The sequence below is a fragment of the Leucopleurus acutus genome, assembly GCF_964270905.1.
Source record: "Leucopleurus acutus genome assembly, chromosome: 7".
In the NCBI taxonomy this organism is placed as follows: domain Eukaryota; kingdom Metazoa; phylum Chordata; class Mammalia; order Artiodactyla; family Delphinidae; genus Leucopleurus; species Leucopleurus acutus.
This window is the reverse complement of record NC_139150.1, coordinates 107315035-107342747: the sequence shown is the minus strand read 5'-3', so window position 1 is coordinate 107342747 and position 27713 is coordinate 107315035. Positions and strand designations below refer to the sequence as shown.

General features: G+C 51.9%; 1 protein-coding gene across 1 annotated transcript; it reads right to left on the bottom strand.

Moving 5' to 3' along the window:
• Positions 1–840: 840 nt before the first annotated feature.
• Positions 841–26442, bottom strand: LOC309963846 (uncharacterized protein C8orf74 homolog; the record flags this gene model as incomplete). The annotated part of the gene is made up of 4 exons (XM_082842368.1): positions 841–1080; positions 3449–3852; positions 24709–24901; positions 26395–26442. 4 exons carry the CDS (start codon positions 26440–26442, stop codon positions 841–843), a joined length of 885 nt encoding a protein of 294 aa, XP_082698494.1.
• Positions 26443–27713: the final 1271 nt, after the last annotated feature.

Here is a 27713-nt window from a genome sequence, read left to right as displayed (position 1 = left end):
AGGGGAAGAAGCACAGATAAGGGTCCCACGGCCTGAGCTCCAGTCCTGATGCTTTCACTGCCTCACTCTACAGCTTTGAGGAGGTACTCAGCCCCCTCGAACCTTGAACCCCTTGAAAACCGAGAAGAGCCGGCCGTGCTTCGTCTCTCCCTTAGAATGTTAACGTGGGAGAGGGGCCTTCCACACTAGCCAGCAGGCCTCCCACTTGACAGGAGAGAGACCTGGGCTCAGAGATGAAGGGACACGAGCAAGGTCACGCAGCCGACCAGCGGCAGAGCTGGGTTCAAAGCCAGGTCTCTGACATCTAGGATGACACCTGTTCCTCTGCTTCCGGCTAAACGACGTGGATTCACACAGAAGGAAGAGTATCGCAGGGGCGTGGGCTCTGCGTCCCCCAGCAGGAGACCCGGCAGGCAGGCTGCACGCGACAGATCGCCTTGTACAAACCTCAGGGAGGAAGGAGTCCCAGCACCTGTTTCCACCCACTGTGCTGGCTGCAGGTCCTCCCTGGCATCCGGTGTTGCCCTCCCTCTCACCTGCTGAAACCCTCTGGGGGCTGTTCTGTCGTCCGTGTCTGAGCTCAGGCTTACTCAATGATGTTTGCCTGGGCTTACAGGACAGCCCTCTCCTCCACGCAAGGAAAATCCATTTGGGTTGGACTTTCATGGGGTATAAGATGGTTTCCAGCAAGAAGATAGAGAAAATATGATGAGCGTTGTTTTATTTCTTTGAATTGCTAGAAACCTCTGATCTTTGGGGCGCTGAGCACACCACATAATCCTTTTCTATCGTCAGTGGCTCTTCCTCAATCAGTCTTCAGACCGTGGTCACCGGGCCCTTCTACATCTTCTTTGCTTTTGCTTTCCTCCCTTTGTTTGCTTTGTACAAATTAAGAGCTTTATCTTGGCCTGACTGGCCCATGACGGGGAGCGGGGAAGGGGTGGGAGCGTTGAGGTTTAGAGTCTTCTTCTGCAGTTTCAGGTCCAAAATATCAAAGGTTGTCTGTATCTCACACTGCAGCAGCTCCTTCAGGCATTCAATCTGGATGTGAATGGCCTCGTTGATGAGATTTTCTAGCTCCTGAAAGAAACGGAATGTGGCTGGTGAGCAGGGCCTGGGGAAGGCTCAGGCCGTCTGCAGACACAGTCCCACCGCAGTTGCAACTTCTCAACACAGCCGCCTCCTTTCTCAGTGTGCTGGCATCTTCCATTCCCCCCCAGACCTACTCTCCATCTGTCTCCACCCCACTCTGTGCCCTGGGAGGCTGACTTTTAAGGTCTGCATCAACCAGCTCCCTTGACCTGCGGCTGCTGGCTGAGTTCAGCCAATGGGAGACCCTGGCAGGAGATCTGAGGGTGGGGAGACGAGGAAGTCTCTCACCTTCCGGCCGGCCCGCTGGGGTTGGACATGGCCATGGTCCTCTACCTGCAGCTGCACTTCCCTCCCTGTGGCCCTCTCCTACAGCTCTCTTTTTGCTTCCTCTCTCCTTCCTTCAGGCGCACTGTGGCAATCACCCCATTTGAGTGTGTCATTTTTGTTCACACTGCTCTGGGCTCGGAGGCCAGCCCCATATCCCCTACTTTCTGATTAAGTTCCAGATTTTATTTTCTCTGGGCCCCGCAGCATGGTATGTGGGATCTTAGGTTCCTGACTGGGGATCCAAACGGCACCCCCTGTGGTGGAAGCTCAGAGTCGTAACTACTGGACCACCAGGGAAGTCCCTGGTTAAGCTCCATTTAGATGCCAGCCCCCTTCCTTCCTCTTCTGCCCTCATCTCATTCTCACATCTCAAAGCTCCAGGTGCAGGCTTCATCGGAGGGGTCAGGGGAAATCGCTCAGAGAGTGGGTGTGTCCCCCAACTAGCCAGACTGGGGAAGAATGAAAACTCAGCCTCCACGCGCCAGCTTAAACAGGAGACCCTGTCTGTCATCGCAATCAGGATCATGGCATCATAAAATCCTGGCGACAGGGACCGTGTAACTGTGTTTCTCCAAGTTCCCTGCCCAAGCAACCCATCAGTAGCGGAGAGGTCATGCTTGTCCTGGGAGTGTCAGGGGACATACCTTGAGTATCTGGTTACCTATAAGTCATTGTTTTGAGATCTCATATTTTAACTTAGAATCCCATGCAAAATCTCACATTTGCCCTAGAAAAATAGCGTTCTTCCCCTAGGGCGTTGGGGAGGATTGGGCTCCGAGAAGACGCACTATGTTTATCCTGCGGTGTTGAGTGTCCCCAGCTCAGGGCCACAGAGTGGAGGGGACTCTAGCCTACAAGCTCCACCTGGCAGGGACCAGCAGGCCTGATAATGGAGGCCTGCAGGGGAGCTGGGGGCAGCAGGAGGGGAGGCGGCCCCTTCCACCCGTGGCCTTGCCCACGTATCTTGGAAGGTCCCTTGAAGGAGGTGGAGACAAGCCGCTGCTTGTGTTCTGTTGGGTCCCCGCTCAATGCATGAAGGGCAGCCGATGCGCTATTTACCGGGAAGACTTAAACTTAGAAGAGTATCATTCGTTCCATTGTATTCATTGTTGTTTAGAGATTTCCCCAATGTTTTATGCATATTTAAAGGAATGCGTCCCAAAGCCACCCACTCCTTGGCTGACAGTTCAGAACCAGGACGCTTTTGGAACACAGAGTCGCTGAGACTCCCCATTCCCACCCAGCACAAACCTCCCTGACACACGCACACATACATACACACACGCACATACTTGTCCCTGTGTTCAAAAACAAGCCACAGTGATGCTATCAGTGCCTACATATAGTTAAAAAATGACTTTAGACTCGGCCAGGCCCTCAAGGAGTTGGCTGCCCTGGGACCAAGCTAGTGGCCATTTATTGAAGAGCTGGGCATCAGGGACTCTGGCTCCTGGAGCCCCAGGAGTCCTTAAGACCTGCCAAGAGGGCAGCCAGTTTCCTAGCTCCACACACACCCCTGGGCCGCTGGCTCCGCCCCTCCCCCACCCCAGCACATCACTGCCCTGAGCTGTCTGTCCCCTACGGCCCTTCCTTCTTTCCCCACTCCCCGCCCCGTCCGGGCATCCTCCACGGACGCTGGCTCTGCAGCAGACGAAGGGCACTGAGGAAATCTATGGTGGTTCGCAGCCTGGGGGCTCTTTTGGCAGAATCTGCAGTGGAAAGGACTTGGACTTTGGGGCCCGCCAGACCTCAGTCCAAATGTAAACTCTACCACAGGCTAGCTTGGGGACCTTGGGCCAGGCGACTAAAGTCTCCGAGCCTCAGTTGTCTCATCACTAAAATGGGGCCACGAATTATACATCTCAGGGATGTTTCATGAAACGTGCACGCAAAGCCTGTCCCCTTCTGCCCCCTCCTGGTATGTGGACCTCTTGCGGGCCTCAGGGTCCAGCCCGGACGTCCTCTTTGTGGGAAAGGACGTTGGTGGGGGGCAGGCGAGCCTCCTCCCGCCCCAAGGACCCCACCTCACCTCTCTCTTCAGGGCATGGTGCTGCCACCTGGGCAGCTCCGGGAGCAGCTCCTGCAACAGGTGCTGCTGCTCTAGTTGCAGGGCCTCCTTCAGCTGCAGCATGTAGGCCCTCTTCTGCACCTCGGCCGCGCTGAGCTCCACCACCCGCTGTTCGTGCTTCCAGACGGCCTGGTCCTTGCCCGCAGCCAGCGGGAGGGGCTGAGGCGGTACATACACCTCCAGGTGAGTGACGGTCAGCTTGATGTCCTGGTCCTGGCCCAGGACGTACTGGTAGAGTTTGTAGTGGCGGATGAACGTGTTGTGGAAGTAGTCGCACTGGGCCAGCAGGTGGGTGGTGTTCAACTGCCCCCGGTAATCTCTGAGCTTGTTCCCCAGGATCGTCACAGCCTCAGTGGTGGAGCAGCCTGTGGGCACAGAGGGGCCGGGCATCGAGTGTGAATGGGGCTGAAGCTGCATTGGTGGCTGATTGATAGACTTGGACCCCAGAGTCCACGTCCTACCAGCTATTCTATGTCACCATTTATTAGGTCTTGAAAGCCATGGAGTGCATCATGTGTCCCCTTTTACCTTGGCCTCTGGGATGCTCAAGGCAATTTTACGCAGTAGCTTACCTTTATCCCATTTGTTCTGATACGGTTATCTCACGCCTTATCTCTATTTTGACACATAACTCTTGTTTTAAAGACTTATTTCAGCTGTGCTTTATGTTGTTTCCACTTCAAACCCTTTGGGAAGGAGATGAGGGTATAAAAAAGGATTCTGAATCGAGTGGAGCATGAGATGATTGGAGAGACATTATATTGGCGACTTGGGTCACAGAGTTCGGCAAGTGTTGCTTAGACCGCGCAGAGATCAATCATCTCTGAGGGTAGCACCGGGCAACGCTCCTTGGAGGGTAAACCGCCTTCTCCCAGGTCCTCCCTTTCACGCCTCTTGTTCACAAGCCTGTCAGAAGCCCGGGGTAGGGGTGTGGTTGGGGCTGGGGCAGGACTCTCTCCAGCGTATGATTGCGTCTTAAGACAGGGATGGTTCATTAAAGGGTCGCGGCTAAACGAGGTGCGTGTCCTGTGAACGGACCCCGGGCCGGGAGAGGGCAGAACAAGGGACGGAGAATGACCCTGGCCCCAGTGCGAGGAGACCTGAGTCCTCACACGGATGCCGTCCCCGAGGCGCACTGTGAACTCGGCCAAGTCTCACCCGCCCCCTGACTCAGGGTCAGCTCTTCAGATCCGGAGCTTGGGCACAGGCTTTGGGGGATTCCACAACTCCGTCTACTGAAGACAGAGACCAGGCGTTGCAGGCGGGGAGCCTGGCTTTCCTGCTGGGGTGGAGGCCAGCCTGCCCGTAGATACCCATCCTCGCTCCCCCTGGGTGGAGTCTCCCCGCCCCAGCCAGGGTGCCCCATGCGCCTTCAGGAGGGGCTGTCTCAGCCTGGCCCGCACCGTTTGTTTCTCAAACCCTCCTCACCCGCCGCCGATTCTGTGTTCACTTTGGCCCCCCACTCTCGGCTCTGCGTGGACCTATTTACCTTAACTCTCCCCTGAGTCCTGAGAAGGTAGAGGTATCAGGGTCTTGGAGAAGTATTAGTACAAGGAGCACTGCTCCACCTTGAGCCTTGTTAGCGAGTGCTGGGGAGTGTCACTGGGATCTAGGCTTCAGTCCCCTGGGGGATGGAGGGAGGGAGGCCCCGCCACTGTGCAGAATTAAAGGTTAGCGGGCTGTGCTTTCCCTTCCTTTCAAGGCAAATCAGCAGACTCCGAGGTCTGAGACAGGGCTCTGTCTCAGGGGGGTGGAGGGAGGGCCCTGGGTCTGGACGGCTGACGCAGCTCCGTCCCTTCCCAGCTGTGACCCTTGCGTCTCCATTCCCTCGCGTGTAAAATGGGGGATAGTCATGTTTACTTCATAGGACTGTTAGGGGGACCAAATGGGATGACATGTCCAAGTGCCTCGCACAGAACCCACTACAGGGTAGTAATCAATGAATGCTGTAGGAAAAGAGGCATTTGTTTCTGTGCTGTGAGGAAAGTCTCTCCTGGCCACTTCTTTCATTCTATCTTTTCATCTCTCCATTGGTCTTTTCATTCATCCATCCAACTCTCCATCCACCCATCCAGTCACTCATCATCCATTTCTCCACCCAACCATCTCTCTATCCATCCATCTATCCACCGTCCATCCATCCATCATCCACCCATCCATCCATTATCCATCTACCCACCCATCTCTCCATTCATCCATCTCTCCATCCATCAACAATTAATTTGTCAAACTCTTACTGAGGGCCTATTAACTACTAGGCACTATGCTAGGTTCTAGCAATATTATCATGTGTCTTATCAGATGCAGCTCTCGCCCTCAGAGTTCTCACAGGAGAGATGCACGAGCAAATGCTAATACACGTGTCAAGAGGACCAGAATCGGGTGATGAGGAATTCTTAGTCAAGGATGGGGTTCTCCTGGAGAAGACGATGCGTGAGTGACCTCTCAGAAGCTGAGCAGGACTGAGCCGGCAAGGGTGGTGGGGGAGGCGTGGCCTGGGTACAGCGTAAGCGAGATCAGAGGGGCAAGCAGCCACATGGCACGGGTGGGGAACAAGACCGAGTGTGTTGTTGTTGGCACCTGAAGGTAGAGGCAGAAAACGGCGAGCGCTGAGTGGAGAGGTGGGTGGAAAGCACACGGGAGGGCCTTGCGCGCTGTGTTCAGAAGCCAGGGCTTGGTACTCCAGGCAGTGCAGGGCTTGCCCGGGGAGACTCTGGTTACATGGTGGCCTGTGGGCAGACTGCGGCCCAGTCCGGACTGGAGTGCCAGGTCAGCAGGCGTGGGCAGAAGGGGCAGATTTGAGTGGCAGGACTGATGGCCAGATGTGGAGGGGGATAGAGGCCTGCCCGACTCCCAGGCTCTTCCTGGGGACCCTTGGGGAGTGGGGGCGGGGGACACCAAGAGTATATGATAAGCGTGGGACATTTACCTCTGTTGTGACCCCTGTCCTCAGAGACCTTCCAGTCTGTGGAAGAGGAGACTGTTGAACAGAGGACATCCCCTCTTTGTTCTCAGCCCCCAACTCAGAGCTCTGTGCTCAGTAGGGGCCGATAGGTATCCAGTGAGTAGATGAACACATTCTGACATGTGAAGTGTGGTGAAGGAGCTGTTCATTTATCCCTTCAACAAATATTCGTTAGGGGCCTTCTTTCCATGTGTCAAGAACCCATTTATGGTCCAGGAAGGTGGTGAAAGGCTGGGGGGAAACACACAGATAGTATAACCCTGCTCAGGGCTACGTAGGGCTGGGCAGGTGCACAGTAGAAAGAAGTGGCTTTCTCAGGGAAATCGGGGAGCAGTTCCCTGAGGAAGTGGTGAAGGAGCTGAGATGGGGAGTGTCAGAGGAGTTACTGGGCAAAGAGAGGTGGAAAAGAATGAAAGCAGGGAGGGGAAACAGCCTGTGCAAAGGCCCTGTGGTTGCATAAAGCGTGGCCCATTTGAGGAAATGAAAGGCTGGGGGTTGGAAGGTTGGCAGGCTAGAGAGCATCCGGTGGGTCCCACTGTTTCTCACAGGGGCCTCCCAGACCACTCCACCCCACACCACAGCCTTATCAACTGGCTACCTTCCTGTATTAAGCAAAAGTTGAAAGTTAAATTTACTGAAAATAGTTTTTAAGAAATTAATTTTGTCCATTGTTTTGCCAGAAAAATAACAGTTTTGAATGACATTTTAAGATTTGCTTGCATTGCTCTCATCATTATATATTTGTATAAATTCTTCTCTGTCTACATAATTTGACAATTTACGCACGTAAATAAGTCACATTAAAATTTACTCAAAGTATAGTTAAGTTCAACGTTGGCAGCTTTTCAGTTTTTAATCTAACTTTCAAATGTTATTTAGTCATCTTTAACCTTGCATCGAATACAAAAGGTAAACTTTATGTGTATAAAGCAGATATACATATAGTATATAATCAGACGTACAGAATACCTAGGATATTAAAATTCGATAGCAGTGGGCAGTTAGGGAAAAACATCTAAAATGGCTTCTCAGAAGGATCCAGCAATCCCACTTCTAAGTATATACCCAAAGAAATGAAATCAGGGTCTTGAAGAGATATCTGCACCCCCATGTTCATGGCATTATTTACAAGAGCCAAGATACGGAAACAGCCTAAGTGTCTGCCATGTCTGTAGACGAATGCATGGTTAAAGAAGTTGTGATACACACACACACACACACAATGGAATACTATTCAGCCTTAAAAAAGAAGGAAATCCTGTCATTGGCAACAACATGGATGGACCTGAAGGAGATTATGCTGATTGAAATAAGCAAGACACAGAAAGATAAATACTGTGTGATTCTGCTTGTATACGGAATCTAAAAATGTGGAACTCGTAGAAGCAGAGGGGCAGGTGCAGGGATCCACACCTGGTTCAGAGTTTCTGGGAGGCAAGGCTGAAGTCTGGGGGACTGGGCTGGGGGACAGACGGCCTGAGGTCTTCAGTCTGCAGAGGGTAACAAGCTGTGTAGGTCACATGAGAGAGCTGGACTTCGTCACAGAAGCTGGGCTCTTGAACCGGAATTCACGAAACGCAAGGACATCCGAGGAAGGGCTTCAGGACTGACCGGGACCCCGGAATTGCATCTCGAATTTTGCATGCACATTTTTTCTGGGGAGAGTGCACGTTAGAGAGAATCATCAAATTCCTAAAGGAAAAGTGAAGAATCTCGGCTCAGAGCTGCGGACCACTCAGAGGCATTAACCTGAGAAGCGAGATGTCAGGCAGGTATTTCCGTAGGATAGTACGTGGAGGACGGCGGGGACGGCCAGTGAAGGTGTCCCAGAGGGCAGGCAGCAGTGTGGGGTCATCGGTCTCTGATAATCAAAGCTGGACTTGAGGTCTGTATGGAGGCATCTTTGCGTGAACTTGGTGAGGTGAATCATGGAAACTTCTCTGGGCTCTGAGGAACTGGATTTGCAGGAAGGCACCCTACTCCTCCTCCCACCTGGCCAGGCAGCACGTGGGGCTGGGTTCACCTGCACCCTCCAGATATGGGCAGCCCCGGCTGCCTCGTTCGGCTAGGCCAGCCCTGGTCTTCTCCACTCGGCCCTGGCAGCCACGCATGGAGCCCAGGTTTGAATCAAGTGCGCGAGTCCCGTCGCGCTGACACCCGCAGGTATCCCAGCTGCCTGTCATCCTGGCAGACGCCCTCCTACGGGCTTGGCCATGGCCTCAGCCATAGAACACAAGTGTGGGCCTTGTCCCGGGTCAACAGGGAAGGACCCCTGGGCTGAATTCTAACGTTCAGCCCCAAGACATTCTTTGGACCAGTTCTGGTTTCCAGCAAAAATTGTCCCAAGCTGGCTCAGTGTCCCAAGCTGACACTTGGCCCCCAGACCACCCTCCATTTGTCATGGGTTGAGAAGCCCCTGATGACTCAGAGAGCCAAGGATTAAGTCTCAGGGAGAAGCCTCTGGCTTCGGGAGGACAGATCTGTCCTTGCAAGTTGCTATTCAATTACAGGGAGTGGCCTTCATTTGCATTGGCTGCTAGGAACTTCCTGAAGACGGTCCGCAAGGGCCTGGAGGCCAGTACCTGCACCGAGTACAGGGGAGGGGCGGAGGGGAGCGTGGGGCCAGAGCGTGGGTGGAATAGCCCAGTTGCTCCAGAATCAGGGCAAAAAGGCACTGGGCCTGGATGGGGCGCCCTGAGCTCCCTCCCGCCCATCCCTCACGGGCTGGGTCTGGGGCTGGGCGAGGGCGAGCACAGGGGTGCATCCTGGGGGCTTGGGAAAGGAGAAGAGGGGCTGTTCCTTCAGGTGGGTGAAGGGGAGGATCCAGCTGCCACTGGTGCCCCATGACAAACCAGTTTGTTTGCCCCTGCCTTGGTTGTGAGGGGAGGAACCCAGTCAGGCTGCAGCCTGGCCCGGCTTACCCTTCCCAATACCCGAGCACCTATCAGGGCAGCCTGGGATGGTGGGAAAGGAAAGCCCGCTGCTTCACCCTCCACTTCACCCCCATCCGGGGTCCGGAAATGCTGCTCCCCGCCCCCTTTCTGCTCTTGAAAAGGTTCTGCCAAACTCATCCGCCCCGCGGCGCCGTTGCCAGCTCAGAAGGGATGTGTTTTCCTTGGCGGGGAGAGGACTCTTGTTCGGGGGGCTCCCTCTGTGGCCCGCACGCCCTGGGTCATCTCAGGCTCCGCCCAGCGCCTCCCAGCAAGGTGAGCAGACGTAGCCACCATCCCCACTTTACCTGTGAGAGAAACTGAGGCTCCAAGAGGTCAAGGGATTGGCTGCAGGGCGCACAGCTGGTGAGTGGCAGAGCCAGAATTCCAACCCCAGCCTGACCGGGCAAGGCCCCTCTCAGCAACCAGACCTAAGAGGCTTGGGCTTGCTTTGTAGACCCTGGAGATGGACACTGGAAGGGCCGGTTTTCCAAAGGTTGTTTTGCAACAGGTGTTACATAAAAACGCATGGCCTTGAACACATGCTGGATCCAGGGAAATTAAACAGATGTCCTGAATATGCTAATGAGCTCAGCAAAATATGCTAATAGGTTCAGCAAATGGCCAAAAAGGGTTGAGCCTATGCGATGTTTCTTAGATTTAGTTGAGGCAAATACAGGCAGACCTTGGAGATATTTCGGGTTCAGTTGCAGACCGCTGCAATGAAGCGAATATTGCAATACAGCGAGTTTCCCAGTGCGTATGCAAGTTATATTTACACTATAGTGTAGCCTCTTACGTGTGCAATAGCCCTATGTCTAAAAAACAATGTGCATACCTTAATGAACAAATATTTTATTTCTAAAAAATGCTAACCATCATCTGAACCTTCAGCGAGTTGTAATCTTTTTGCTGGTGGAGGGTCTTGCCTGGATGTTGAGGGCCGCTGACCAGTCAGCACTCTGACCACCGTACCAAGGATCTGGTCGTACTGCACCTTGCCAGCCACGTGCTCTGTTTTCAGGCACCATTCACAGTCACGAGGAGGCCCCCAGTGAGCCCAGGGCACCCCTGGCCTGAAGATGGCCTTGACGCTGGGGCCGTTCCTTAGAGCCTGGTGTGGCTTTAAGAAGCACAGACTGGGGATTCAGACAGCTGTGGCCTCACAGCCTGCTTCTGCTTCTTAACCACTTGTGCGAGGTATTTTGCCTCTCTGGACATCAGTGTTCCCATCTGTAAAATGGAGGCAATAAAAACGTCTACCTCAGGCTTCCCTGGTGGCGCAGCGGTTGAGAGTCCGCCTGCCGATGCAGGGGACGCGGGTTCGTGCCCCGGTCAGGCAGGATCCCACATGCCGCGGAGCGGCTGGGCCCGTGAGCCATGGCTGCTGAGCCTGCGCGTCCGGAGCCTGTGCTCCGCAACGGGAGAGGCCACAGCAGTGAGAGGCCCGCGTACCGCAAAAAAACCCAAAACCAATAACAACAAAAAAGTCTACCTTGTGGGGTTAGATGTGGGCATATGCGATGGAGCTTTCCGAAGCGCCAGGTACACGGGGGCACTCAGTACATCACGTGGTTGTCAGCATCGTCATCGTGAAGATTCTAGGCGTGGCCTCCAGCTCCCCGGGGACTGTGAGCTATTCTGGGGTAAATCTGGCTTTCCAGAGGATCCCGCATGCTCCTCCGGCAATGCATTCCCAGAGAAGCATTCAATCCTCTCCCTCCTAGGTCCTCACCTGGAAGCTCTCTCTACCTTGCTGGGGGTGGGTCATGGATGCTGACGTGCTTTTTCTCCTGGCCACACCGGCTGCTGAGGTCAAAGGATGGCTGGGAGTTGGCTGTCCCCAGTTAGGGGGTTCAGAGGGTAGAGGAAGGGGCAACTCTTCTGGTGAGACCATTTACTGAATAACCCAATAGTTCATAGCTCTCCCCAACAACTCTGGAGCATTCTCTTCTCTCTCTCCCTGCTACTGTGAGCTCCTCAGTGGCAGGAACCTGCTCGAATGGACCAGATTTCCCAATTCCAGAGGATCTTTCCAGAAAAACTCTGGACGTGTAGCTGTTGCCCAGTGTTCAGCTCTCAGTAAATAATAATACAACCAGCCTACCCTGGCATGCTACTTTAGAGTTTTAAAGCATTTAATTATCCATCAATTTATTTAATTGGTCATAATCAACTCATAATAGAGGTGATTGCTGTCATTTAACAGATGAGGAAACTGACGCTTAGTGGACCTATGCAAAATCAGGACTCCAACCCAGATTCCCCAGCTCGAAGGCGAGTACACCTCAGCTACTGAAGTATTTTTGAGGAGTGAACAGAAGATATGACATATACAGAAGTACAGTACTTCCACTAGGGCATTTTAATTTTAATTTTATTGTGGTAAAATATACACGACATAAAATTTACCATTTTTAAGCACACAGTTCAGTGGCATTAAGCCCGTTTGCACTGTTGTGTAGCCATCACCACCATCCATCTCCAGGACTTTTTTCATCTTGCAAAACTGACACTCTCTCCCGTTAAACACTAAGTCCCCATTTACCTTCTCCTCCCAGCCCCTGGCAACTCTAGTTCTACACTGTCTCTACAAATCTGATCACCCTAGGTACCTCATAGAAATGGAATCATGCAGTATTTATCTTTTTGTGACTGGTTTCTTTCCTTTCGCAGAATGTCCTCAAGGTTCATCCATGTTGTAGCATGTGTCAAAATTTCCTTCCTTTTGAAAGTTGAATAATATTCTATTGTATGTACAGACCATATTTTGGTTATCCGTTCGTCTGTTGATGGGTTTCTTCTACTGTTTGGCTATTGTGAGTAATGCTGCCGTGAACAAGGGTGTACAAATATCTGTTCCAGTCCCCACTTTCACTTTTTTTGGGTATATACCCAGAAGTGGAATTGCTGGATCATAGGATAAGTGTATGTTTAATTTTTTGAGCAGGTACCCTGCTGTTTTCCCGTTCACTAGGTTTTTTGTGTTTGTTTTAAACATAAACCAATAGTCACATTAAAGGAAAAATCTACTTACACATTAAGATTTAGAAAGACTTTGTTGTCCTTTTAGAGATTTTCTCCCTGTTCACTTTCCTGGGACTCAAAGGGCAAACACAGGGTCGGGTATTTTAAAGACTGTCATGGGCTTTTGCCCAAGTTCTTCTCTTTGTCCATAGTGGTCCCCTGCCTTGTCTGCTTAGCAAATGCACCCCTCACCCCCATTCCTCAAGAAGTTGGCTAATGCTAAAGAACTTTGGCAAGAAGGACTGCCAAAACTCTGGGGCCAGATGATCTCAGGGTTAATGCTGGTTTTGTTTTTTACTGTGTGACGATTTGCAAGTTACCTAACCTCTCTGAACCTCAGTTGCATCATCACGAAATGGGGACAGTAGTACCCACCCAACAGAGCTTGGTGTGAACATTAAATGAGATGATCCACGTGGAGGGCTTGTACGTCAGGACTGCTGAGTGGATGTCCGCTCTTCTCCACGTCCTGGCGCGGTGCTCGGGCGATGCTTGCTGGACAATGGCTGAGTGAGTGGAGCAGGATTAAGCTGATTTGGGAGGGTTCGGAGGTCAGAACGGGAGCCAACAGGCGGAAGGCTCAAAGAGACAGATATCAGTTCAGAAGCAGGAAGAAATTTCTAGAAGCAAGAGCTTAATCAGCGGAGAAGTGAGGAGGCATTTAGCTGGGGAGAGAAATCCTGAATAATGTGTGTGTGTGTGTGTGTGTGTGTGTGTGTGTGTGTTTGTGTGTGTGGTGGTGGGAGGGGCCTTGGATCAGGTGACCTCTTGGGTCCTTTTGACTCTAAGAGGCCACGGTGATTTCCACTGAGCTGACAGTCCCCTGTAGCCACATCTAGGGCATCGTGTGTGCCCTCTGCAGCCACCTCAAGTTTGGTGAGGGGCCTCTGACTTTGGATTTCATCATCATCCTCATCGTCATCATCCCCGAGATGAAAATGACCCCCTAATCCCACCGTCTCAGGGACAGGGCACTGTACTGAGACTAAAAGTTGGCAACTTCTTACCCGTCCCTTGTCCCCTCTGCTGCTGGGGAACAAGAGACCGGCCAACACGTCCAGCCGACCGAGGAAGAACGTGGGAAGTTAGAGGGAGAACAGGGAGTCATTCCAAAGGGCCAGAACTCTGGTCCCCAGGGCACCAGTACCACCTACCCACACTCGGGCACATCCATGCAAGAACACATTAGCCGACGGGCACAGCTCACCCCTCTGGGCTGGGCCTACGCCACCCGCCGCATCGGAGCCGTCCTGCTGGGGCCAGGATCCCAGGCTCGTGCTGGGAGTAGCTCCAGGTGACCAAGTCAGGAACCCAGTCCCCAGGTGTGCCCCCTGGCTTTCCAGGTGCTCAGCTCCCCCGGCATGCCAGCAGCCTCGTTCCACTCACCGCAGGGCTGGGGGCTCCTCAGCTTCTTACGTGCCCTGTGTACAGATCCCTCAGGTCAAGATGGAAGGTCGCATGGCCAGGGGTGGAGGTGGGAGGGCGGGGTAGGGGGTGTGCTCTGCTGTCAGACAGACCTGGGTTCAAATCCTGACTCCACTTTGACCTGGGGCAAGCTGGTTAAACTCTCTGGGCCTCAGTTCCTTCATCTTTAAAATAATGCCCATGATGCAAGGTCACAGTGAGGCTTACAGAGGCTACATGCGGAAATGCCAGGATCTCTGTGCCCCCCTACGCAGCAGAGATCGCCCCTTGGGGAATGTTGGGGAAGGTTCCATGGCATGGTTTTGATTTCTGGCCGACTGACGGGCTCACCCTCTCCTGGTGGGCTGTGACCCCACTCGGTGTCAGGGGCTGTGTTAACACAGTGCCCCCCACTCCCCCTCGCCTCCGCCCAATGCCCATGTTGAAATCCTAAGCCCCAGCCCCTCAGCATGTGACTGAACTTGGAGATAGCGTCTTTACAGAGGGCATTAAGGTTAAATGAGGTCATGTGGGTGGCCCTAATCCAATAGACTGATGCGTTTATAAGAAGAGATTAGGACAAGATACACAGAAGGGCCATGTGAGATACAGAATGAGGCCACAGGCCAAGGAGAGAGGCCTTGGAAGAAAGCAGCCTTGCTCACACCTTGATCTTGGACTTCCAACCTCCAGAACGATGAGAAAACACATTGCTATAGTTGAAAGCGCTCAGTCTGCAGAACTTGATTACGGCAGCCCGAGCAAATGAGTACGCTCAGGGAGGGATCTCTGGAATGAGAGCTGAACCTTTGCCCCAAGAGATGCTCTAAGATCTCAGTCAGCGGCTTCTGTGGAAACTTCCACTCTCCATCAGCAAAGTTGCCTCCAAAGGCGTCTCCTCCAGGTTTGGTCTGAGAGGCGTGGGGTTTGGGCTGCCCAGGAGGAAGCCGCTGGACAGGCAGCCTTTCAGGAAGACAGAAGGGCCCCTGCTCTCTGCGGGGCCGCTCCTGAATGGCTGGAGGCTCGCCAACGTGGGCAGATGCTTGGGGGCTGGTGGCGTGGCCCCGGGCATGGCCGTGAGTGCGCTGGCAGGGAGAGGTTGTGCAGGGAGCTTGGGGGAGTCATTGCCTCCCTTCAGCCCCGGGCTGTCGGGGTCGGCTGGAGTGCCTGCCTTCCATCCTACAGCTGCCTGGATAACATTTCCGGGAGAATCAGGAGTGGCCGTGGGTAGGACTGCAGATGCCAGCGCCGTGACGCACTTCACCAGACACTCGCCTGGCCGCCTCGTGCCTCCACCAGCCGGTCATTGAGGCCCACTTCCTCCCAGACTCAGGATTTGGGGGCCAGGCCAGCAGGAAAGGGGTTCTTCCTAGCCCAGACGTCCAGCGGGAACACCAGAGAGAAGCCAGTGGCTGCCAGATGTCGATGAGGACACGAAGCAGAAGCTGCAAAGTGGCTGAAGTGACGGTGGGCAGGTGGTCACAGGCCCCGGGCGAGCATCTGCGCTGGCTCGGGTGCCTGCAGCCTTGAGTGAAGCCTGGGGCAGGGGGAGGCTGCTCTCCACTCGCTTCCCCTGCTGCAATGTGCCCGTTGGAGATAAGAATCGTGGGGCTTCCCCAGGCACCCTGAACCTCTGCAGCTCCCCGAGGTCCCCAAATGGCCCAGCATCTCTCTCCTTTCCTCTCCGGGACCCGAGGCAGGGTATGCAAGAGCTGCTGCTTCCTGTGATTTCCTCCCACCGGGATGGGGCTGGCAGCCTTCTGTCCCTCTGTGTCCAGACTGGTGACTTCACCCTGGGCCCCAAGGACGCAGCAGGATGGGATCTGCCCGGGGCTTCCCGGAGGCTGGCAGAGGAGGTGCCGACTAAAGGACTGAGACCAGGACGTCCTGGTGAGCCATTTGCCAGCACGGAATCAGCTTATGCTTTTGAATAATGGGCCACGCTTTCCCTCCCGGTTCTGAGACTCGATTGGGCTGGGAGATAAGCCGAGCTGGCGGCCGTCCTGGCAGAGCTCTGAATCATTGTTGTGCAAACATGACCCTCCTTAAGGGCTGTCTGCCAACTTTGTTACCTAGTATGCAAACAGAACTCAACCATCACTAGCCCTAGATTAACCCCCACCAAAAAAAATAAATAAATAAAAATAAAAAAATTCGTCCCTGGAGAAGCTAGCTTCCAAGAAGAGGGACAGCCCACTGTGGACTTTAGCCGAAACAGAAGCTGGAAGGTGAGCTGGCCGGCCAGTGTGACCCCCCCCCCCCAGCCCGGCTGTGTGCATCCCACGGCCCACGACCTGTGATGGGTGGGATGTGCCCGGCAGAAGGGGCAGGCGGGACACGAGATGCGAAGGACTAGAGCTCATTTGGGATCTGACCTTCCTGCCCCTGATGGCCAGGGTCCCCTAACAGGGGGAATGAAGAGACACCACCTCCTCATGCTGGTGGGTACTGGAGCCTCCTCACCAGTGCACCCGAGGGTGGGGCAGCTGCATTAGGGGCCAGTCTGGACCTCCATTAGGCGGGCTGATGACTTGAACCCATCTGCAGTCCTGCCTACAGGGGGAGGGAGAGACAAGAAATGGCCCAGACAGCAAGACCCCGGGTGGGGGGCGCGGGGCAGCGTGCAGCAACCTCTGGTCCCAGACCGCCAGCCTCTGTTGTGCGGCCTGCCTCACCTCCACGCCTGGTGGGAGCTAACCTTTGCCTAGCATTTCCTACATGCCTCCCACTCTATTATAGTCTGCAGGCCCTGCCTCTTTAGTTTTTCCAACCGCCCTATGAGTTGGAAATATCATGGCCCTATTTTAGAGGTAAGGAACGGAAGGCACAGAGAGGTAAAGTACTGCTCTCTAGGTTGCACAGTAATGTGTTGGAGGCAGACTTGAATCCAGGTCTACTGACTGCAGAGTTTGGTGCCTGATTGCTTGGCTATGCGGCCTTTAGCCTGGCCCAGCCTGGGCCTGGAGCTGCTGCACAGTAAGGAGGAGCGTCTGGGGGAGAGAGGAGGTGCCCGCTGAAATTCCACCCCTGCCTCTGAGGACTGATACGCTTGTTCACGCTCTTGTGAGTGTTCCAGTGGTGGGTTTCTGGGAGGCAGTGTGGGCGTGGCTCTGCGGGGCGATGTCGGGCCGGCGTGGCTGCTTTCTACAGCAGCAGGCGTCATCCTGATGACAGCGTGGCGGGGCCTGAGGTGCGTGGGCCTAGCTCAGGAGGCCGGGTTCTCGGGTGGCTCTCCCCTGCTGCACCCACACTCTGCACCCTCCAAGCCCAGAGTCAACTGGAGTCGGCACTCACAGCGGGTCCGTTAGCCGGGAGTGGAGCCGGGACCGTCTTATCTGTGTCTTTTCTTGCAGCCCCACTTTGGGGACGAGTCTGCAGTTTGCTTTACCTCCAGGCGCCCTGCTCCCTGCCCGTTGTCCCGCCCTGCTTCCTGCGACGCATCTGAGGAGAAAGGGCCTGGGACCATCTCTGTTGCTCTTGAGAAGGGGCTGAGGTGACTCCTGGACGTTTGGAGGCTGATGTGAAGCGGGATCTGCACACAGCACGGCCAGCCACACCTGATCGATCAGGCCATCTTGGAATCCCATCACCCCCATCGCATCTCCGGGTCTTTGTGGTCCCTCCTGAAACTAAGGGCCAGTCCTCACTGAGCGCTGGCTAGGCACCAGGCGCTGTGCTGTGGGCTTCATCGTCATGAACTCAGTCCTATGAAGTGGGCGCTCTTGTTTTTCTCCTTCTCTCAATGTGTAATTAGAGGCTCAGAGGTGGTGTGGCTGCCCAGGACCTCATGTCCTGCAAGGGACTGAACTAGGATTTGAGTCTTCTCTCCAGGTTTGGAGCCTCCAGATGGAGGCTATCTTTGCCGAATCCAATTTCAGGCACTGGGAGCCCACCCAAAGGCTTCTTCCTACTTGATGTGTGTACCAGCCATGTTTCACACATTTGGAGCTGATTTAAGAGTAAGAGGAAAATCTTGTAAGCTGAATGTCCCAGGATCAAGAGTTAAAAGACGCCAGAAGGGGAATTCCCTGGTGGTCCGCTGGTTAAGCTTCTGCGCTCTCACTGCCAAGGTCCCGGGTTCGATCCCTGGTTGGGGAACTAAGATCTCACAAGCCAACAATGGGACAACACTGACAAGACGGAATCAGTGGGGATGATTGTAAAGCCTTGCATGTGCATTCATCATTGCCATGTGCAAGGACAGGATTGGGAAAATGGCTAGGGATGGTGCAGTGCCTGTCCAATATGCTTGTGACGTTGATGCTGATAAAGAAAATATACCCATAGGCTATATGAATAGGAGCATCATCACCAGGACAAGGCTGATGACAAAATCCCTGGCCACTTCATTGATCAAATCGCAGGTGGTGTTGTGTTGGATCTAGGTGCCATATTTTAAGAATGATATTGACAGGCTTCCCCGGTGGCGCAGTGGTTGAGAATCCGCCTGCCAATGCAGGGGACACGGGTTCGAGCCCTGGCCCGGGAAGATCCCCCATGCCGTGGAGCAACAAAGCTCGTGTGCCACAACTACTGAGCCTGTGCTCTAGAGCCCGTGAGCCACAACTACTGAGCCCGTGTGCCGCATCTACTGAAGCCCGTGTGCCTAGAGCCCGTGCTCTGCAACAAGAGAAGCCACTGCAATGAGAAGCCCGTGCACCGCAACGAAGAGTAGCCCCCGCTCGCCGCAACTAGAGAAAGTCCGCACGGAGCAACGAAGACCCAACGCAGCCAAAAATAAATAAATAAATAAATAAAATTAAAAAAAAAAAAAAAGAATGATATTGACAAACACAAGGATGCCCAGGGAAGGGCAGAAAGAGAGGGGGAACGGGGTGGGGAGGTGGGGTGGAGGGGTCTATGGAAATGTTGCAGTGTTAAGAATGATAAAGACAGGAAATAGTCCAGCGGAAGATTCTGAGCAAGGGAGGTTGCCCAGTGTCTTCAGTCAAAAGCTAATGTGCTTTGGGCCTTCTCTCACCCCAAGATGGCCCACACTCTGTCTATGGAGTGTGTTTCTCTGTGAATAAACCTTTTTTCTCTTTAAAAAAAAATGATAAAAGGCACTTGGGGATGTCCAGTCAACATATGAAGATATAATGGTCAGAGTGTATGAAGCCCATTCAGTATCTGCAGGGCCAGCCCACTGCTTCTAGAGGACAGACTTCGGGCATATGGGTAGAAGGTGCGGAAGACGGGTGTAACTAAAGGAGGAATTCCTAATGATGAGAGTGGTTGTATAAAGGAATGAATTGCCTCAGAAGGAGGGAGCTCTGCATCGCTTGGAGTGCCAGCAAAGGCTGGGAAAACCTCGCTGGCTGGTTGAGGGGTGTCCCTGCAGTAAAGGGAATTACATTTTCTAATCACCGAGTCTCCTAGCAACTCTAAGGTTTAGGTCTACCAGACACAGATAGACTGTACTGGTAAGGTATGTGATAGCCAGAAATACTGAAAGCCCAGTGCAATCTAATCTCCTCAGTTTGAAGCTGGGTTTGCATCATCATCAACTGTTTTTCAAGGGCTCAGCTTGTGGAAGGCTCTAATGGAAACTTGAAAGAGTCCGAGTTCCCACCTGCTTGGGGCTGACATTCTTCTCCTGCAGTCAGTGTTTGTTCTGGCCACGAGCCACTGCGGAGCTCAAACAACAGGGCTGAACTCTGGTAGCCAGGCGTTGCTGTGAGCAGTGGGGAGCGGGACCCAGAGGGATGCCAAGAAAGCCCCGAGGGGGCAGGGGGTGTCTCGGGTGGGATGAATTTCCCAGGGATTTCTGGGAAATTTCTCTGAAACCAGCCCATGAGCACTGCCATGTCTTGCTTAAGCCTACAGGCTGGGACCTCTGAGTTGGAATGCTGGCCTGGAGGAGAGACATGGAAGGGCACCCGGGCAGCTCAAAAAATAAAGAAAAAGGCTGATGCAAGTGCACATAATATGTGTGGTAGGAACACTGAGTGGCTTGAAGCAGAGGAGTGATGGGAATTTATGTGTGTCTGAAAAAAATCACGGTGCAGTTTGGTGAATGGGTGCAGACATACAAGATGTGAAAGCCGTGGACTGGTTAAGAGGTGGTGGTGGATGAAGACGTGGTGAAAAATGGTGAGACTGGACGTTCAGGTGCTGCTCATAGGACAGGTGGGTGAGCTCTGGGTGCATCTGGGACAAGGCATTGTGAGTCCTGTTTGCTTCACAGCTGTTTACGATCTTGGTCAGAAGGCCAGTGGAGGACCTCAAATTACAGATTACAAAACTTTCATACTAAAACAATTGTTCAAAATAAAGAAAAGTTTCCCCAGAAGTACATAAGGCAGTGTGATATTGGCAAAACGATAGACAAATAGACCAACGGAGCAGAATAGAGCCCAGAAATAGACCCATGCAAATATAGGTGACTGATCTTTGACAAAGGAGTGAGAGCAGTACAGTGGCGTAAAGACAATCTTCAACAAATGGTGCTGGAGCAAGTGGACGTCCACATGTAAACAAACAACAACAAAAGAATCGACACAGACCGTACACCCTTCATAATCATTAACTCAAAACGGGTCACAGATCTAAATGTGAGATACAAAACTCTTAAACTTCCAGAAGATAACAGGAGGAAATCTAGATGACCTTGGGTTTGGCAATGACTTTTCATATACAACACCCAAAGCATGATACGTGAAAGAAGAATTGATAATCTGGACTTCACGAAAATCAAGAAGTTCCGTTCTGCAAAAGACAGTGTCAAGAGAATGAGAAGACAAGCCACAGACCGGGAGAAAATACTTGCAGAAGACACATCTAACCAAGGACTCTTAGGCAATATATACACAGAACACTTAAAATTCGACAATAAGAAAAAAAACCTGACTGAAAAAAAGGGTAAAAATCTTAACAGACGTGTCACAGAAGAAGATATACAGATGGCAAATAAGCTTATGAAAAGATGCTTCACATCATATGTCACCAGGGAAATGTAAATTAAAACAATGACAGACCACAACATGCCTATTGGAATGGCCACAATCTAGAACCCTGACAGCACCAAATGTTGGCAAGGATGTGGGGCAACGGGAACTCTCATCCATGGCTGGTGGGGATGCAAAATGATGCAGCCACTTTGGAAGACAGTTTGGTGCTTTCTTACAAAACTAAACATGCTCTTACCATATGATCCAGCAGCTACCCTCCTTGGTATCTACCTAAGGAGTTGAGAACTTATGTCCAAGCAAAAACTTACAGATATTTCTTGCATCTTTATTCATAAGTGCCAAAAGTTGGAAGTAACCAAGATATCCTTCAGTAGATGAATGGATACATAAACTGTGATATATCTAGACAATGGAATATTATTCAGCCCTTATATCTAGACATTGGAATATTATACAGCCCTTAAAAGAAAGTAGCTCTCAAGCCTTGTAAAGACATGTAGGAAACTAAAATGCATATTACTTGTGAAAGAAGTCAGTCTGAAAAGGCTACAGACTGTATGATTCCAACTCTATGACATCCTGGAAAGGCAATACTACAGAGACAGTGGAAAGATCTACCTTCTGCTCATTGAGGGGGAGGGAAGGATGAAGAGGTGGAGCACAGAGAATTTCTAGGGTAGTGAAACCATTCTGTGTGTATATATATATATATATATATATATATATATTTTTTTTTTTTTTTTTTTTTTTTTTTTGCGGGCCTCTCACTGTTGTGGCCTCTCCCACTGCGGAGCACAGGCTCCGGACGTGCAGGCTCAGCGGCCATGACTCACGGGCCCAGCCACTCCGTGGCATGTGGGATCTTCCCGGACCAGGGCACGAACCCGTGTCCCCTGCATCGGCAGGCGGACTCTCAACGACTGCGCCACCAGGGAAGCCCCATTCTGTATATTTTAATGGTGGATACACACCATGATACATTTGTCAAAACCCTTAGAATGCATAACAGCAAGCAGGAACCTTGATGTAGACTATGGACTTTGAGTGATAATCATGTATCAGTGTAGGCTCATGGACTGTAACAGATGTACCCACTCTGTGGAGGGGGATATTGACAACGGGGGAGTCTGTGAGTGTGTGGAGACAGGGTTTCTGTGGGTGATCTCTATACCTTCTGTTCTATTTTGCTGTGCACTTAAAACTGCTCTAAAAAATAAAGTCTATTAAAAAAACAGTACAGCCTGAAACCATAAAACTCCTAGAAGAAAACAGTGAAATCTCCTTGACGTTGATCTTAACAATGCTTTTTTGGGGGATATGACACCAGAAGTAAAGGCAACAAAAGCAAAAATCAACAGGTGGGACTGTATCAAATTAAAGCTTCTGCACAGCAAAAGAAATGATCAACAAAATTAAAAGCCATCCTACAGAATGTGAAGAAATATTTGCGAACCATATGTCCCATAAGGGGTTAGTATCCAATATATGTCAAGAACTCATACAACTCAGCAGCAAACACCCGAATAATAAAATATTAAAAATAAAATAATAAAAATGGGGAAAGTATCTGAATACGCCTTTTCTCATAGAAGACATACAGATGGCCAGCAGGCACATGAAAAGATGCTCGACGTCACTAATCGTAAGGGAATGCAAATCAAAACCACAGTGAGATCTCACTTCATACCTATTAGAATGGTTATCCTCAAAAAAACAAGAGATAACAAGCCCCGGAGAGGATGTGGAAAAAAAGGGCATCCTTGTGCACTGCTGGTGGGAATGTACATTGATACAGCCACTGTGGAGAACAGTATGGAGGTTCCTTAAATAACTAAAAATAGAACTACCACATGATACAGCAAACCCACTTCTGGGTATACATTCAAAGGAAATGAAATCACTCTTGAAGAGATATCTGACCCCCATGTTCATTGCAGCGTTATTCACAATAGCCAAGGTATGGAAACAACCCATGGATCCATTGACAGACGAATGGATAAAGAAAATGTGAATATATACTATATATGTGTGTGTGTGTGTATATGTATACGTGTGTACACACACACACACACACACACACAGGAATATTATTCAGCCATAAAGGAAGGAAATCCTACCATCTGTGACAACGTGATGAACTTTGATGGCATTATGGTATGGGAGAAAAGTCAGAGAAAGACAACTATTGTATGATCTAACTTACATGTGGAATCTAAAGAAAACTGAACTCATTGAAGTAGAGAAGAGATAGGTGGTTGCCAGAAGCATGGGTTGGGATGTGGGCAAAGTGGGCGAAGGTGGCCAAATGTACAAACTTCCAGTTATAAGATAATTACGTCCTGGGGATATGATGTACAGCATGGTGATTATAATTAACAAGTCCGTATTGTATATTTGAAAGTTGCCAAGAGAGTAGGTCTGAAAAGTTCTCATCACAAGAAAAAAAATTGTAACTAGGTGAGGTGATGCTCGTTAAACTTATTGTGGTAATTATTTCGCAATATATTCATATAACAAATCATGTTGCATACCTTAAACTTATACCGTATTGTATGTCAATTATATCTCAGTGAAGCTAGAAAAAAATAGTACAAAGAAGAATTTCCCAAACTACTTAAAGAATAAGTGACCCACCCAATGCCCCACCCTCCAGGATCCTTTTGTGTGCATTTCCTCACACAAGGACGTTCATAACCACAGCCACCAGAATCCGGAGAGCACCGTCGACACGTCACTACTGTCCAATCCCAAGACCTGACCCAAGTTTCTCCAGCTGTCCCAATAACATTCTTTACAGCAAAAGGACCCAAATTGGGACCACCTGTCGTGTTTAGTGGACACGTCACCTCAGTGTCTTTCAATTTGGAACAGTTCCTCTATCTTTCCTTGCTTCTCAAGACCTTAATGCTTTGAAGCTTACAGGAGAGCGACTTTGTGCAGTGCCCCTAATTGGGAGTGGTTTTTTTTTTTTTGACATCACGTTCTGAGTCTTTGCTAGAACCATCACAGAAGGAGGCTGGCTAATTCTTTTGCATCCCGTCAAACGGCAGCGTATTCTGTGTCCTCTTACAGATGGATCATTTGATTAAGGGGGTGTCTGCCAGGCTACCTCACTGTAAAAGCATTCTTTTCCCCTTTGCAATCAGTGAGGTTCTTGGGAAGTGTGTAAATATCCCATTTCCCATCAAGCATTCACCCACTGGTGCACCTACTGATGATTCTTGGCCAAGTATTACTACGATGGTGGCCATGGATTTGCTAAATGGATGAATCGGCAACTCAGAGCCTAAGGGGTGGACAGATGTGGCCACATCCTCTTGTGCCATGGATCACGGGGAGAGATGCTTACCCTCTTCTCCTGAAGCCCAACACAGGGTAGGAGTGGGAGAGATGCTCCCTCCATAACCTGACTGTTGTTCCCCCATCCCTGCCAGCAAGCTGACGCCTGTAGAGGATTCCCTCAAGACACGCAGCAGAGCAAAAACTGATGCTGGGAGCAATTTGCAGTCTCTCAGGAGTACCGTGAAAAGTCAATGAAGGGCTTTAAGCAGAATAGTGACACATTTATGTTAAGCAGAAACAAAACAAAAATTCTAAATTATGGTCCCTCCTTCTCTCTTTTCTAAAACAAAAATTAACTTCCCTCTGAGCCTGCTCTCTACCAGCTGCCCCAGAGGTATGGGTCTAATGATGAAGTTCATACTAAAGTGTAAATGACTGACTGAAAAGCAAACACCTCTGGTTGCTTTGTGAACAGCTTGGCGTGGTGCAAGAGTTTCCACCAGGGAGATCAGGGATAAGACTCAGCAAGGACATTCTGTTTGCTCCACTTTCCAGAAAATCTGCATGGGGACCCTCTTTGTGAGCATACGAGGAGGCTAAATGCCAGGGAAAAAAAGGAAGGGGCTCCAGGCTCCTCGGAGAGCTCCTGGGGTTGTGTGTCCTCCCCAAGCCTCTCTGACTCCTGCCCTGGATGCCCCGTACCTTTGGTTTCTTTGAGCAGCTCTTCTGTGAACTTGACCACCTGGGCCACCTCTACCCAGGGGAAGCCTTTGTCCGCAGCGAAGATGATACTTTCGTAGAGGGTGTCCAGCAGGATGCTTCTGCGGGAGTCTCTGAGCTCGTCAAACTCTTCCCAGTTCAACAGTCTCCGTAGGTGCTCTCGACCTTCTGGTTTCTGCAGGGCATGATATATGAGGGGTGGTGGATGAGACTGAGGAAGCAGGATGCCATCGTCACTGGGCAAAACACTACTGGGGGCCCAGCATATGCTCCCCAGCATCCTGAAGTGTGACCCAGAATGGGGGTAAGCTTGGGCAGAATTCATCTTTCATTTCTGGACAGGTTTCCCTCACCTTTCTAGCACTGCTCCTTCCTCTGGGTGTTCTCATGCTAGCTGCTGCAGTTCCAGGTTTCTACACCTCCAGCAGGCCTCAAGTCCTGAATTATTATGATCTTTGCTTCCCCTTCCCTCAAACAAAATTTGACATTCCTCTGAGATGACTCCCAACTAACTGCTCCAGAGATGGCGATCTGATCATGAAATTCATACTAAAGTGTAAATGACTGGCCAAGAAGAGGTTGGGAGATGCAATGCTTTAGCAGAGAAATGTGTCTTGCTTGGTGAAGCTAGGCGATAGAGACTGGTCAGGGTACCTCTTATTCCCCTCTATAGGTTAGGATTCATTTTACTTGAGAGTTCGCCTGGCCCTTCCAGAAGGTTCTTAGAGATCACACCGACACATGTAGGAGAATCCAGTGCCTTTCAAGGAGGGGGTAAGAAAAGGTGTGGCATGAAGTGGGCAACCACCAAACATTGGAGCTCGCCTGGGGTGCAGGGAGGGGGAACTGATGGAAGACGGTGCCCGAGTAAGGCCCAGAGCCTTGTCTCAGCCCCTGGTCACTCCTCTCTCCACCCCTGCAGCCCTTTTAGATCCCTAGGTTGGCACCTGATGGGACAGCTGGCTGGAAGATCCAGGGAAGGTGGTGAAATCACAGGTCCCGGGCCGGGGGCTTCCCCAACAGTTTGAGGCTGCCGGTCAGAGGCTGACCTGTGCACATAGCTGGCCTGGGGTCTTCTTGCCTGAGGTCTGCAGCAGAGCCCGGACACCCCTCTGTGGACGGCTCAGAGGCCCGGGCCCTGCAGGCTGGATTCTCTGCACTCCGCAGGTGCCCACCTTGCTCATGCCTTCCAGCCTCAGAAATGGTTCTGAGAAACCATCAAAATCTGCCCCCTTCTTTGCCCTGGAGACACAGACCCCAACCTCTACCACACACACAATCACACACACACACTCCCTCCACACGTTGGCGTACAATCCCAGAGGGCTCACAGGGCCCTGGAGCTCCTGGTGAGGGTGGCACCCCTGTGACGAGCCCCTGGGGCCTCCCGGGCCCTCCTTGGAGTGCGGGGGGCACACAGTGCCTCCACGCCCACCTCCTCTGTCCCTCCGCGCAGGCTCTGCTGCATCAGGCCCGGAAAATGGCCCCAAGCTCCAAGGGCTGGGAAGACTTTGGCCTGGCATCCCCCGGGCACACACCCGTGGCGGGTGGGCCTCAGAGCTGGCGTGCTGGGACAGGAGGTCCTGTCCAGGGGTCCCTCGGAGGACACACCTCACTCTTAGATCAATCTGAGCACACTCCCTTTGAAAAGTCACGTGTTCTCTTCACCTGAAGTTGGAAGACTTTTTTCACTCCCTGGGGTGTCAGGAGTGCCATGGCCTCTACAACCAGTTGCTAGGAGACCTAGCCAGGACTGACGGAGCTTCAGGCTTTGTGAGGTCATGAAGACCCACTTGGAGGTGGCTCTCCCAGGCTCCTTCCTCTGGCCCTGCTCTCCAGCTGGCTCTGGGTCCCAGCTCCCCACACCTGCTCGGCCACCCGGAACCCTTTCCTATCTCCAGCCTCCCCCTCATAAACTGTTCTCCTTCAGGCAGTGAGCCTTCTCAGGCTTCCCTTTACACAGACACACACACACACACACACACACACACACACACACACACACACACACACACACACACACGGTCCCCCATGCTCCACCACCAACCCAAGTCCCACTCCCTTCCTTCTAAGCCAGGTCCCGCTTCTCCGCTTCCTTCCACAGTAGGGATCTATCTCTGTGGGAAGGCGAGTCCTGCTTCCCCCCGCCTCCCTGCCCATAAGCCCCGAATCCGTGCCCAGGAGCCTCAGGGCGGAAAGCCCGGGGCTCTGGGGGAGTCGCTGGCTGAGCTGTCTGGTCCTGGGGTTGCCTCCACTGGTACCTGCCCAGACTCTTTGGTGTCGGGCCTGGCCAGGGGGGGTCCTGGCCATGAGTGAGAGCTCACGGAGGTCCCAGCATCTGCCACGTCAACCACTCAGAGCCATCATTCCCGTCGGCCACGTGACTCCACCTTCCTTGTCCTCGTGGTCATATTACTTCAGGGCCCTCGCTGCCTCTCCTGCCGCTGGGAAGACCTGGGTTAGGGTTGCTTTGTTCCACTCCCGCAGATTACTAGGGACAAGGGGAGTGGGAGGGGATCCCTGGGGCCCCTCAGGAAAACTTACCCATTCCCTCTTCAGCAGCATTCACACCCCTGTTTATCTCATGGCGGGAACGAATGGACCAAGTGTGCCCCTTTGCAATGTGTAGTTGCTATGCCGCTGTCCCCTTCTGTCCTTGCCATCCCTGGCCGATGCTTCTGTCGAACATTTGTTTATTTCTTGGCTTCTAACAAGCCACTCTCTCCTGAATGATCTTAGGTCTCTCCACCCATTCCTTCTCTGCCTTCTGTGAAGACCTCCTTGCCTCCGTTGGTCCCTTACATGTTGCCATGATCCAGGGTTCTGTCCACAACCTCCTGTCTTTCTAGGTCATGTATCCTTTTTAAAAATTCTAATAGTGAGAACGCAACACGAGATCTACCCTCAAAACATTTTAAGTGTACGATAGAGCTACAGGCACTCTACTATACAGCAGATTTCTAGAACTTATTCATCCTGCACACCGG